Source organism: Phycodurus eques, chromosome 8 (assembly GCF_024500275.1).
Source record: "Phycodurus eques isolate BA_2022a chromosome 8, UOR_Pequ_1.1, whole genome shotgun sequence".
Classification (NCBI taxonomy): domain Eukaryota; kingdom Metazoa; phylum Chordata; class Actinopteri; order Syngnathiformes; family Syngnathidae; genus Phycodurus; species Phycodurus eques.
The window spans coordinates 5,648,898-5,663,078 of record NC_084532.1 but is presented as its reverse complement, the minus strand read 5'-3'; the positions used below and the strand labels follow the sequence as shown (position 1 = coordinate 5,663,078).

At 40.7% G+C, this 14,181-nt stretch overlaps 1 protein-coding gene across 5 annotated transcripts in view; it reads left to right on the top strand.

Annotated features, from left to right (window-relative positions):
- The window catches only part of bcar3 (BCAR3 adaptor protein, NSP family member), a 58,154-nt gene that overhangs the window by 32,298 nt on the left and 11,675 nt on the right, over nucleotides 1–14,181 (top strand). For 4 of the 5 annotated variants that reach the window (XM_061684749.1, XM_061684747.1, XM_061684746.1 and 1 more), the window contains one exon: nucleotides 10,982–11,110. In XM_061684749.1, the coding sequence (XP_061540733.1) occupies nucleotides 10,982–11,110 (129 nt within the window). Of the gene's footprint in view, nucleotides 1–9,532; nucleotides 9,852–10,981; nucleotides 11,111–14,181 lie in introns of those variants that run through there. The other variant, XM_061684751.1, reaches the window with a different exon arrangement.

Below are 14,181 nucleotides of genomic sequence, written 5' to 3'. Positions count from 1 at the left end.
CCAAACTTCCATTGCAGATAATTATTATGGCTTTCTGGACTTGCACTCAACAAATCTCAATCCCTGTGTCTTTAAACTGAAAGCTATCACAACTTTATATTTGATTGGACCCTGTCAGAAATACTGCACATGAATCCCAAAAGCGTGAGTTGCAATAAAAGGATCCTAGTGACCGAGTAATGTTTTTGAAAAGCATCCTTAGTAGAACCAGGCCGCCTCAAATAGAAGCCTCCGCCAATCAGATGGCTCTCAGCTTTCAAACAGGAAGAAGCATCCATTTATTCGCGAGTAAACAGGAAAGGTGGGACATTTTGATGATGGAAAGATTACTAGTCAAAAAGTCTAGCACTCATCAATGTGCTCACGAAACAAACCCAAATGTTTCTCTTACGTTATTTCATGTGATTTGACATTTGGGTTCACTGTGCAACTTTTCATAACATCTCCTCAGGTTCTCATGACAGTTGGTTAATAACTACTGGGAGACAGCAGAGAAAGCAACTTTGGGAGCCCGGCAGAAAGATAGAGACAGGAAGAGAAAGAAGTGTTCGATGAAGGAAAAGAGGAAATAACACAGACACAGCCAACCACAGAGCTGCTATTTTAATGATGATGATCAGGAGGATGTGAAAATAAGTTGATGGTTATCTGCCATGGTAGCCGCAGGGGCTGGGGGGTTTGGGGTTGTCGTTTCTGTATAGAGCTTCTGTGTAATAATCCAAAATATTTTTCATGCCATTAGTTTAATTAGGTTTGGGATGCTGTTACCTTATGTAATTGGTGATGGTCTGGAGTTGGGAGATTTTTTTTTTTTATCATGGCTGGGCTCTACACCAACGTTTGCATCAGTTGCAGTGGTGCGACCAACTTTTTTACTTCTTCGTGCTTTGGTCGTACCATTTGTTTTTTCCGGTGTTTACCAGCATGACCATGGCATACCATAGTTTTGTATGAAGTAAAGATTGACAGTGACTCGAGATATGCTGTTTGCAAAACATGTTACTGTGAACAAGAACTTTGTCCGCAAGAAGAAGTAACGGACAAAAACAAGTAAAATAACAATAGAAAAACAAACAAAAAAGTAAGGCTTTACTTTTATTTGCTAATTTGTTCGACTCAGAGGGGCGAGTTTTTACAGTGAGGGCTCCTAAACCTCTTCCCCTGGGAAAATCACTTCATTTTGAGCATTACCACGACCACATGATTGCCATACATGTAAAAATGATTGCATACGTGTACCACCATATAAAAGTATTGTTTATGATTATTCAATCTATTATGCAAATTATTTACAAACAAAATAAACCAATTTACCTATTTAAAATCATAGTTCCAAACAGAACATGGATAAACCATTACTACTGCAATCATTGTAGTTTATTTAAATGATAGTTTGTTTTCCTATATAATCCTCTTTAGAAGAGTTTGGACTTTGTAACTTTGGACATACAGTATCTTCATATGTCTATGCTATAAACAGATAGATAGATAGATAGATAGATAGGTAGGTGCTGTTACTGTCAATTCTTCCATATGCGTAACACATACAGAGGATTGAAATTACGTTGCTACAATAGACAGTACAATTAATAACATCAAGATAAAAAGCAGCATAAAACGATGGTATATACAATATAAAAAGTATTAATTGAATGTGCAAATATCAAAGGTCAGGTGACGTGTGCAACATAGTCAAGGTCAGAGAACCAAGGCAAATAAGACATTTATAAATTAGATGACAAAACCCCAATAAAACTTTCTTTGAGTCCGCTAGTCCTGGCCCGCAGACTCTGCAGTCTCCTCCCTGATGGCAGCAGACTGAAGAGGGTGTGTGATGGATGGGTGGCATCCCCCGCTATGCGGAGGGCTTTGCGGGTGAGGCGGGTACTGTAAATGTCCTGCAGGTAGGAAAGAGAGGTTCCGATGATCTTCTCAGCTTCCCTCACTGATGCGGTGGAGAGTCTTGAGTCAGAATGTGGTGCAGGCTCTGTACCACACAGTGATGCATTTGGCCAGGATGCTCTCTATGGTCCCTCCATAGAACGAGCACATGATGGGGGTCGGGGCTCTGGCTTTTCCCAGCTTGCGCAGGAAGTAGAGAGTAGAGTTTTCCATGTTTAAATTGTGGAACATGAGTTATCTAATCAGAGCCAAGTCATTTACATGTTGCTTAGTAATGAGAAATCCGACTGTCTCAAATGCCAGGCAGAAAAGAATCGCTTGAAAAGGAACATTTTGGACATTTCCAACCAAAATTATATCGATCCACCGCTTATCCTCACTAGGGTCACGGGCGTCCTGGAGCTTATACCAGCTGACTCTGGGCGAGAGGCGGGGTACACCCTGAACAATCGTGGGGCACATATAAACAAACAACTATTCGCACTCATATTCACACCTATGGGCAATTTAGAGTCTTCAATTAACCTACCATGCCAGCTTTTGCGATGTGGGAGGAAACCGGAGTACCTGGAGAAAACCCACGCAGACACGGGGAGAACATGCAAACTCCACACAGGCGAGGCCGGATTTCAACCCGGGTTCTCAGAACTGTCAGGCAGATGAGCTGACGCTCATGCCGCCCCAAAGTTATATAATAATGCAAATTATGAGTGGTTAAATAAATGAATAAAGGAGGCTTCTAATACTCAAATATTATGTGAAAACAGAAATGAACTGGGATAGACACACTTGTAACCTTGAAGAGGAGAAACCCAATGGATAGATGGGATAGGCTACAGTGGGTATGGAAAGTTTTCAGACCCCCTTCAATTTTTCACTCTTTGTTATATTGCAGCCATTTGCTAAAATCATTTAAGTTAATTTTTTTCCCACATTAATGTACACACAGCACTCCATGTTGACAGGGGGGGAAATGGAATTGTTGAAATTTGTGCAGATTTATTAAGAAAGAAAAACAGAACTATCACACAGCCATAGGTATTCAGACCCTTTGCTGAGTATTTAGTAGTAGCACCCTTTTGAGCTAATACAGCCATGATACTTTTTGGGAAGTTTTTCACACCAGGATTTGGGGATCCTCTGCCATTCCACCTTGCAGATCCTCTCCAGTTCTTTCAGATTGCATGGTGAACATTGGTGGGCAGCAATTTTCAGGTCTTTCCAGCAATGCTCAACTGGGTTTAAGTCAGGGCTCTGGGTGAGTTGTTCTGAAGCCACTCCTTTGGTATTTTAGCTGTGTGCTTAGGGTCATTTTATTTTTTAAGGTGAACCTCAGGCCCATTCTGAGGTTCTGAGCAATCTGGAGAAGGTTTTCGTCCAGGATATCCCTGTACTTGGCCGCATTCATCGGTCCTTCGATTGCAACCAGTCGCCCTGTCCCTGCAGCTGAAAAACACCCCCACAGCATGATGCTGCTACCACCATACTTCACTGTTGGGACTGTATTGGACAGGGACTGAGCAGTGCCTGGTTTTCTCCACACATGCCACTTAGCATTATGGCCAACAATTTCTATCTTGGTCTCATCAGACCAGAGAATCGTATTTCTCACCATCTTGGAGTCCTTCAGGTGTTTTTTAGCAAGTTCCATGCAGGCTTTCATGCATCTTGCACTGAGGAGAGGCTTCCGTCGGGCCACTCTGCCATAAAGCCCCGACTGGTGGAGGGCTGCAGTGATGGTTCAATTTGTAGAACGTTCTCCCATCTCCCGACTGCATCTCTGGAGCTCAGCCACAGTGATCTTTGGGTTCTTCTTTATCTCTCTCAACAAAGGCTCTTCTCCCCTGATTGCTCAGTTTGGCCGGACGGCCAGTTCTAGGAAGGCTTCTGGTCGTCGCAAACGTCTTCCATTTCAGGATTATGGAGGCCACTGTGCTTTTAGGAACCTTAAGTGCAGCATAAATTATTTTGTAACCTTGGCCAGATGTGTGCCTTGCCACAATTCTGTCTCTGAGCTCTTCAGGCAGTTCCTTTGACCTCATGATTCTCATTTGCTCTGACATGCACTGTGAGCTGTAAGGTCTTATAAAGACAGGTGTGTGGCTTTCCTAATCTAGTCCAATCAGTATAATCAAACACAGCTGGACTCCAATGAAGGTGTGGAACCATCTCAAGGATGATCAGAATAAATGGACAGCACCCGAGTTCAATATATGAGTGTCACAGCAAAGAGTCTGAATACTTATGGCTGTGTGATAGTTCAGTTTTTCTTTTTTGATAAATCAGCAAAAATTTCATCAATTACATTTTTTTCTGTCAATATGGGGTGCTGCGTGTGCATATATATAACAAAGAGTGAAAAATTTAAGGGGGTCTGAAAACTTTCCGTACCCACTGTATATAAGATATTAATTACACTTCACATAGAATAAAATTATTCACCTAAGGAAAGAGTGGTGACTTCATGGAAACATACAGCAAGTATTTGTAACCAGATCTAACCTACAAACATGGAGTACAGATTGAAAGAGTATAAGGAGGGAAAGACCATCTTCCATATAAAATGTGCATATATGGTCAACTCTCTGGTACACACACGCAAGCACACAAACGCATGCACCCACAACCGTACAGTGTACTGTATATGCAACCACTGTCTTATCATATTTTAGGATGCTATTAAAGGTCAATCAGTGATAAACATTCCAACCAGTTGCTGCCTTGCCTCTGCTTCATTGAAATGCAACTCTTTTATTTTATTAAATTAAATGTGACTACTTGTCTAACTTGATTCCACGACATTCATACATACATCTTCCGTTCCGCTTATCCTCACAAGGGCCGTGGGCGTGTTTGGAGCCTATCGCAGCTATGTTGTTTTTTCGTTTTTTTTTTTTTTTTTTTGGTCAAAGTCAATTTAGTTATATCAGAATCCATTTGACTTTTTATAATCACTGGATAAAGGTTTGTAGCCATGATGAAGATTAGAATGGTACGTGTATGATTTTCATCGACAGTAACAACATTAGATGTAGTTAAAGGTGTTTAGTCACTCCTACAGTATGTTTCATTCCTAGTTTGTACGAGGAAAGGAGTTATTTTGTAACCATTGGAAGTGTTCAAGCTCATCGAATGGCAATGACCTATGGGGTCCCTCAAGGGTCAGTTCTTGCTACCCTTGGGTCAAATTCTTGCTACCCTTGGGTCAAATTCTTCAGAACTTTAATTTTGACTATCATAGCTATGCAGATGACACAACGTTATATCTAGCAGTGTCTCCAGATGACGACAGTTCAATTGAGGTGTTGTGTCACTGTCTAAAACAGATAAATAACTGGATGATTGGATTATTGTTTTGGGCAATAAAAAAGAGGATTGCTGTTAGTATATACCTGGAGTCACTCTCTTTAAAAACCAAAGACCAAACCGAAACCTTGGTGTTCTGATAGATTCCCACGAGACTTTCAACAGTCATATCAATTACTAAAACTGCCTTCTACCATCATAAGAACGTATCCAGAGTGAAGGTTTGCATGGGCCAAGCAGCCCAGGGCGTCTCATGTACAAGGACTTGCGTGGATTTCCTACTGAAACTTGGCGTACCCTCAAATCCAGAAAACGTCAGTACGCACAAAAATATCCAGCTGTATGAATCTGTGCGTACGGATCAATCCAAGCACATTTCCTTCGCACATCGCAATCAACGTGGAAATGAGCACACATGTTGGAGTAGCCGACTCCTCCTTGTCCATGCCTACATTTAAATATGCAAATCATATTTAAATGAACTCTGCACCTGAGATCCCGATCTCTGCATGATCAGAAAAAAAAGGGAAATGAGCAAGGTAATGAAGAAAAATATTTTTTCTGAATGTGAAGTTGCTCAATGAAGTGGAGGTGTGCAAAAAAAATCCTCTTTGGCACGCTGTCCTCCGGCGTTAACAACATGCGAAAGAGGCGCGAATGGGACAGCGTGTGTGCGGCTGTCAATGCTGTTGAGTCAGAACAGCGGACACACGCTGAACTAAAAAAGAAGTGGTCAGACAGTAAGGTGGACGTGAAGCGGAGTACAGCTGCCCACCACCAAAGTGTGGCCAAGAAAAGACGGAAGAACCGACGCGGAGGGCCTCACCCCGTTCGAGGAGAGACGCTGTGATCATGGGTGACACTACTCTTTCGGGTGGTGGGAGCTGACGCTGATCATCCCACAAGGTTAATACCATATATTTTTATAACTCATAACAAATGTGTTCATACAGTAACCTACACTCAGCCCTGTGAGATAAAGGTTCATGCGTCAATGTAATATGTATGGTATTTGTAATAAATCTTTTGAATTCAAATTGAAGCGCATCAGCATATCAAAGATGATACCAAACACTTTGACTCCTTTTTGATGACTCAATTTATTATTTTAATACACAGGAGTGGACACGCACACTGAAAAAAAATCTTTTTTTTTTTAGGAGAAGAGGGGTCAAATATGTCATTTTAACACATTTTAATCATGAGCAACCGATGTACATGTTAAAATTAAGTAAATGCAGCCATTTGAATTTGGATTATTAGCAAGACCATTTGAATGTTAACATTTCAATTGAATACCAGACATCTGAAATAGGGGATTTTTCAGTGCATGTGCTGGAGTCACAAGAAGTGATTGTGAGGGCAATAGGCGGCATAAATGATCACCTTGATCAATTAATAGGTGTCCTCACAAATATCAGTGATTCATTAAATATACTGGTTAACAAGTAAATTCCGAGTCCTTGCATCTTTTACATTGTTGAAATCAAATGCTGTTGGGCATGAATCGTTCGTCAGTGCTAATTGTTCATGTTTCTCTGGTTTGCAGATTTATTATAACAGTTTCCCAGCATCACCTCACAGTGTCGCCAAATCACCAACAGCTGTAGAAACGCGTGTACGCCATCCATGAAGTTGGCGTGAGGCACTGCACATTTCCACGGTTATTTCACTCTTGATACATCTGAACTTTGCCGTGAAAAAGAACGTACGCCACGTTTTTGTGCGTACACACCTTGTGTACATGAGGCCCCAGGAGAAGCTCATCCATGCTTTTATCTCAAGTATACTTGACTATTGTAATGGTCTTCAGACTGGACAGCTCTGGTTCTGACTAGAAAAAAGAGGTCAGAGCATATTACTGCAATTTTTAAGTCTTTACACTGGCTTCCAGTCAGCTTTAGAATAGATTTGAAAGTTCTGCTAATGGTCTATAATTCACTAAACGGTTTATGTTCCTGAATACATGAAATAAATGCTAATGGAATATTAACCCAGTAGGGCTCTGAGATCGACAGACTCAGGTCAAACACTGGCGCACAGAGTCCAAAGCAAACATGGTGAAGCAGCATTTAGCTATTATGCTGCACACAAATGGAATAAATTGCCAACAGAAGTGACGTCAGCCCAAAGTGTGCATGTTTTTAAGTCCAGGTTAAAAACTCCTCTTTTTCCCCATGCTTTTTAGAGCATTACCACTTTTAAACGATTTTTTTTTTTTGCACTGAACACTGTTTTAATTGTACTTTTTTCTCTTTGTTTTAAATGTTTATAAGGTGTTTTTTCTTTTTGAAATGCTTTTAATCATGTAAAGCACATTGAGTTACCTTGTGTATGAAATGTGCGATATAAATAAATTTACTTTGCTTTGCCAGTCTTTTGTTTTTCCAAATCCTGATCATTTTGCGATGACTAAATGAAGTGCACGACCCTGCACAAAACCATCCATCCATCCATTTTCTGAGCCGCTTCTCCTCACTAGGGTCGCGGGCGTGCTGGAGCCTATCCCAGCTGTCATCGGGCAGGAGGCGGGGTACACCCTGAACTGGTTGCCAGCCAATCGCAGGGCACATACAAACAGACAACCATTCGCACTCACATGCACACCTACGGGCAATTTGGAGTCTCCAATTTATGCATGTTTTTTGGGATGTGGGAGGAAACCGGAGTGCCTGGAGAAAACCCACGCAGGCACGGGGAGAACATGCAAACTCCACACAGTCGGGGCCGGGGATTGAACCCGGATCCTCAGAACTGTGAGGCTGACGCTCTAACCAGTCGGCCACTGTGCCCTGCACAAAACCAATAAATAATAATAATAATTATTATTATTAAATAGCTCCACTCCAAAATTTAATGGGCTCCTTCTTAGACCCCAATGCAGCATTTTGTGAAAAGCTGCCATTTAGTTTTTGGATAATTCTCCAACACTCTCTCTCTCTCTCTCTCTCTCTCTCTCTCGCTCTCTCTCTCTCTCTCTTTCTCTCTCTCTCTCTCTCTCTCACACGCGGACAGGACATGTACACGTGTACACAATACTTTGTGTCCACGCATCACATATGATACGAAAAACATCTTAAAACATTGTGACTTCAAGCCCATTATGTTATTGTGTGTTGTTTTGTTGTAAACTAGCTGCAATAGGATAGTAAGTCTCCTGTTACATGCACTCATGGGGATAGTCGTGGCAAGGAGATCTACTCTAACGACTTTAGAGAGGCAGTGAGACACAATATCCAGAAGGAAAGGAGAGCTAGAAAAGTCACAATGTGACTCAAACATAAAAGGTTTGATTTAGTTTTACAGAGATGCTTATTGAGGTATTTTCAGTATCATAGATGAGGTAAGTCAGAAATGTTCCAGGACCGGTGTCACAAAAGTCTGTACTTGTAGTTTGGATTTGAAATATATCTTTTGCAACACCAGTCCTGGAACCTTCCTGACACACTTCCTACATGGTCCCATATCTCTTCTCAATATGTATGTGATGTGTGCCTCAGCACACAGGCAATTTACAAAGGGCTCTTAATGTCGAACATCTTATTCTACCTGCTTGCAACGATAGGGGGGTTGGGGTATGATTCCATTTAGAGCTACAGTAGAATATACAGTAATCATATTACTGTGGAAAGTGAGAGGGCCAAATGAAGGCGCCTCTGCCTGGAAAGCTGCAGCAGCCAACACTGTTTGATATATATATATATATATATATATATATATATATATATATATATATATATATCAGCAATAGTGGTAGTAATAGGAATAGTATCTTGAAATTTGGAACATCCGACAATAAAAAGTATTTTATGGCATGAAAGCAAGGTTATCATGCTTTTTAGTTTTATTTTCAGTTTGCCCTTTTTGCATGTATGTACTTGCCTTTCTTGGTGCAGACATCTTGCGAGGAAAACTACTGTGTGAGTGAAGTCAATAAATTGGGATCAGGGCTACTACCTTTGTGGCTGATTCTTTTAATAAGGGAAGCAAAAAGTCCACACTGAAGCCAACAGCGAGGACAATTGCCTTAACCCAGATAGTTGATGCATAAAACTATCTGTATTGATATTTATTTATTGATATTTCTTCTGCCGTAGATATGTTTTTTTTATATACACCATAAACTGCAGATTAAAAGCTGAATATTTACAGTATTACATTTTCGACGACAACACAATGCATACAACCTATATACACCCTCATTACACAAGTTATAACTGCAAGGGAAACTGTAAAGAATCCAAGAGTTTATGTTTAGGTTCTTTAGGTGTTTGTGTGTGCAGCTGTGTATCCGTGCGTCAGGTGAGGGTGTGAAGGAGGACAGGGCCGGGTAGTAGCTGAGAGTAGTGACGTCGTCAAGTTGGGAAACAGTGGGTGCAAAACCAGGAAGAAGAGAAAATCCCGAAGGAGACAGTGAATGGGTGTGTGTTTGTGGGTGTGTATGGGGGTGTGGATCCGTGTGTGTGTGTGTCTGTGTGTGTGAGCGAGAGCTTGAGCCTCCTGTCTGATAGAAGATTCGAAACACCATATATGTGTTTGAAAGAAGGCTGCAGTTAGTGAGACCGATTTTGCGTATTGGCTATGAAGAGCTTCTTTCACAAAGGGAGAAGGGTGAAACTATGCTGCGACCCAATAGCTACCATGTAAGTGTATGTGTTTGTTCTTGCAAACCTTACCCTTGTACGAGAATGATAAACCTGACAGTGTTTTGCCGTCAAAAAGTGACATATATTAATTCGGGGTTGATAGCACACCTAAATCTTATAAAAAGCAACACAGCACAACAGGTTCATGTGTGTTTATTGTGTGTTCAGGGTGTTTGTGTGTAGTGCTGCAGGCTGTAGTGGTGACATAGCATCCAGTCCAGTTCTTACCACTCCTTTTTGTCTGTTACTGTTCTATCCAAACTTTCAAGATATGTGAGAATATGTCAGCCTTCAAATGAAAAAGAACAATCATAAAATATGCCTCAATTTGCTCACGTCACCTTCCATTTATTTACATTTTGACTACCCTCAGATAAATTTGCAACCTCTTTTTAAATGCGGCATGTTTCATGCTTGCATATTATTTTTCATCCATTTTAATTATTACAAAATTATATATTATTATAAGAATTATACTTGGATTCAATATTATATCTTATACTTTATCATTATTATACATTTTTTACCAATTGCCACGGGTACTTAAATTGCCTTTGCTTTTTTGCTTTGGCCTTGTTGTATAGTACTGCATTATGTATGCATAAAGGTATATTGGACTTTTCCGGTCGGCATCTTATAGCAAACCAGACAAAATATGCATCTAAAATATTAGTGCAATGAAATTAATCGACATGGTAACCAAAGCCATCAAATTATTATATGATTATGCTTTATGAATATGTTTCACCAAATTTGCAGTGCAGTTGTCGTGTTTTTTTTAATTATTTGAATAAAGTAGTCTTTATTCTGGTATCCCCCCCCCCCCCTCCCCCATTATTATTGTTAGCATTATTATTGTTGTTGCTGTTGTTAAATTCATAAAAATTTCATTATTATTAGTTATTTGACCAAAAAAATCCAGAACATTTGTTTTAATCACTGAATGCTTTCTTTTGTGAATTGTGAGCTTTCAATTAATTTTCTGACAGGTAAAATCTTTCATAGTACTCAAACATATTTAATACTAGTAGAGTAACTGTCATATCAAGGCCTATTTTCTGCACATTATATACAAGTATTTTTCTTTTTCTCAAGAATCCTGTTTTTTTTTTCTATTCCTATTGCAGTTTTCCCAGGATCAGTTCATCCTGGACGGTCCATCAGAGAAGCTTCGCAGAGAGCTGGAGGAAGAACTGAAGATGAACTGCGAGGAGCCGAGAAGTCATGCTTGGTACCATGGTGCGATACCCCGGCAGGTAACATGTTATGAGGCTAAAGTTGAGGAATGCTCATCAAACACCTGTTTGGAACATCCCACAGGTGAACAGGCTAATTGGGAACAGGTGGGTGCCATGATTGGGTATAAAAGGAGCTTCCCTGAATTGCTCAGTCATTCACAAGCAAAGATGGGGCAAGGTTCACCTCTTTGTGAACAAGTGCGTGAGAAAATAGTCCAACAGCTTAAGGGCAATGTTCCTCAACGTACAATTGCAAGGAATTTAGGGATTTCATCATCTACAGTCCTTAATATCATCAAAAGGTTCAGAGAATCTGGAGAAATCACTGCATGTAAGTGGCAAGGCTGAAAACCAACATTGAATGCCCGTGACCTTCGATCTCTCAGCATCAAAAACCGACATCAATGTGTAAAGGATATCACCACATGGGCTCAGGAACACTTCAGAAAACCAATGTCAGTAAATGCAGTTCGACGCTACATCCGTAAGTGCAACTTGAAACTCTACTATGCAAAGCAAACGCCATCATTCCACAACAGCCAGAAATGCCGCCGGCTTCTCTGGGCCCGAGTTCATCTAAGATGGACTGATGCAAAGTGGAAAGTGTTCTGTGGTCCGGCGAGTCCACATTTCAAATTGTTTTTGGAAATTGTGGACGTGGTTTCCTCCGGTCCAAAGAGGAAAAGAGCCATCCAGACTGTTATGGACGCAAAGTTCAAAAGCCAGCATCTGTGATGGTATGGGGCTGTGTTAGTGCCAATGGCATGGGTAACTTACACATCTGTGAAGGTTTTGGAGAAACATATGCTGCCATCCAAGCAACGTCTTTTTCATGGACGCCCCTGCTTATTTCAGCAAGACAATGCCAAACCATATTCTGCACGTTACAACAGCGTGGCTTCATAGTAAAAGAGTGCGGGTCCTAGACTGGCAAAGCTTCAACAATTAGCGTCCTCAGTTCCCAAACTTTTATTGAATGTTGTTAAAAGAAAAGGTGATGTAACACAGTGGTAAACATGACCCTGTCCCAGCTTTTTTGGAACGTGTTGCAGCCATAAAATTCTAAGTTAATGATTATTTGCGAAAAACTATAAAGTTTATCAGTTGGAACATTAAATATCTTGTCTTTGCAGTGTATTCAATTAAATATAGGTCGAACATGATTTTCAAATCATTGTATTCTGATTTTATTTATGTTTAACACAACGTCCTAATTTCATTGGAATTGGGGTTGTACTAAATGGGCACACGCAGGATTGTGTCTGCCAAATGGGAAAAAATGCCACGCAGTTCATTTTGCACGTTCTGGCAAGAGTATAAGAAGATCCATTGGGCATGCTAAATGAATCAAACCTGAGACGAAATGTGATGGGTAACTTTGAGTCTTTAAATACCTCGTCTGAATGGCAGTTGCAAACAAGCATACATAGTGGTGCCATCATAGCGCAGGCAAAATGAGAGGGGGCAGGGAGATCTTTTCCGTTCGTGTCCACTCTCTTTAGCTGGCTGCGTCTTCCTTAACTATTAATCTATCTTTTTATGGTTGAATAAATGTGGTAAAGTCCAATATACTGTGTACACAGTATCAAACACCTTTTCAAGCTCGCTGTTCGGGGCGTCCACATACACGATCGCTCAATCTGCGGGGTGCATGTGCAACTCTTATTTTTATGCGATGGCCCGGTCCAATCGGGTTGGACCGCATTTGGCAGTGTGCGGCGGGCTTAAGTGTTCTGTGAGGTTAAGTAGCATGGATTTGTTCAGGTAGATATTGCCCATGGGGATTGACAAGATGTCCGCACAATCTGGTACATGAGCAACCTACTTCCGCATTTGGCAAAATGGGTAAAAGCACTTCCTCCGTGCTCGGTGAATGGGGGAGGGGACCATTTTAAAGCATACGTACAAACATCGACAATGTCTTTTTTTAATACACAAAATGTCACTGCAGAGCCACCAAAGATGACAATAGGCTATTGTTACGGCAATAGAATCCTCCTGTTTGGCTCCTATTTCCAAGTTTCATATCATATTTGTATAAATAAATTATATAATCTACATGCGTATATTTAACTCTTGTCCGACGTCACCAGCCATAAAGAAAACAAGCTTCGAGCAAGTTCGCCTTCAAACAATCATGTCATCAGTACTAGTTATGCTGGTCAGCGTAACATACACATGGAGTCAGCTATCCCGTGTTCCATGTTGGTCACGTGACATTACGTGCATGTAGCGGGCGCTGTCTCGAGTGGACGAATAGGTGAAAAACGGATGACATGCATTGAAGGTTTAAGACTGCCTGAGGAAATGTAGCTTCTTTGAATGTTACCAAAACAGCACGCTACTGAGAAATGCACAAGTAGTAAAAAACACAACAACAGCAACAGTGGACAAAACGGCTTTCGACAGTTTATCGGGTGTGCTGTCCCAAGTTTTAAATGCAATGTTATGCAGGATGGGCAGATACACCCAACTGCCAGGCACATCATTTAAATCAAACCAAACATGGCTTTTATGTGGTCGCTGGCTTTCCCAAACATTTATGGAGAAATAGATTTCTGTTCCGTATCTGAGTCATGTGTGTTTGCATCTTTTATAAACACTTCCCGTTCTATCATTTTAAACGTAGCTTTGCACTTGTGCTGCTCTCCCAATTTTTCAATGGTGAAAACCTCCTGAGCTACTTTACCTAAAGCTACTTTACCAAAACCCTCTTTTCAACTCTGTTGGCGTGAGTGAGTGAGTGAGTGAACACAAATTTAGCGCCGGATCTCAGTAAATCAGAAGCTTAGAGCTTACCGCTTGATTAGAGGCTTTGTAAATAAGCGGTGGTTTTATTAATGCATATTAAATTGACAGATGTGTTTGCAAAGCAATTTCTTCTTTCTACGTGTCTGCGCATATGCAGGACAGGTTGTTAAGGTACAGTACATGTGGGTGTGAAGAGAGAGACATTTCACTTTGTATTATGTGCTTCTTTTGGGTTAAACCAAACAACCATTAGATATGTTATGTAACAGCAATTGGATTAAAGTCTCGAGCTCCAGTGAGGATGAATCTAATTTGGATCATATGGTTCTTTTTAAAGG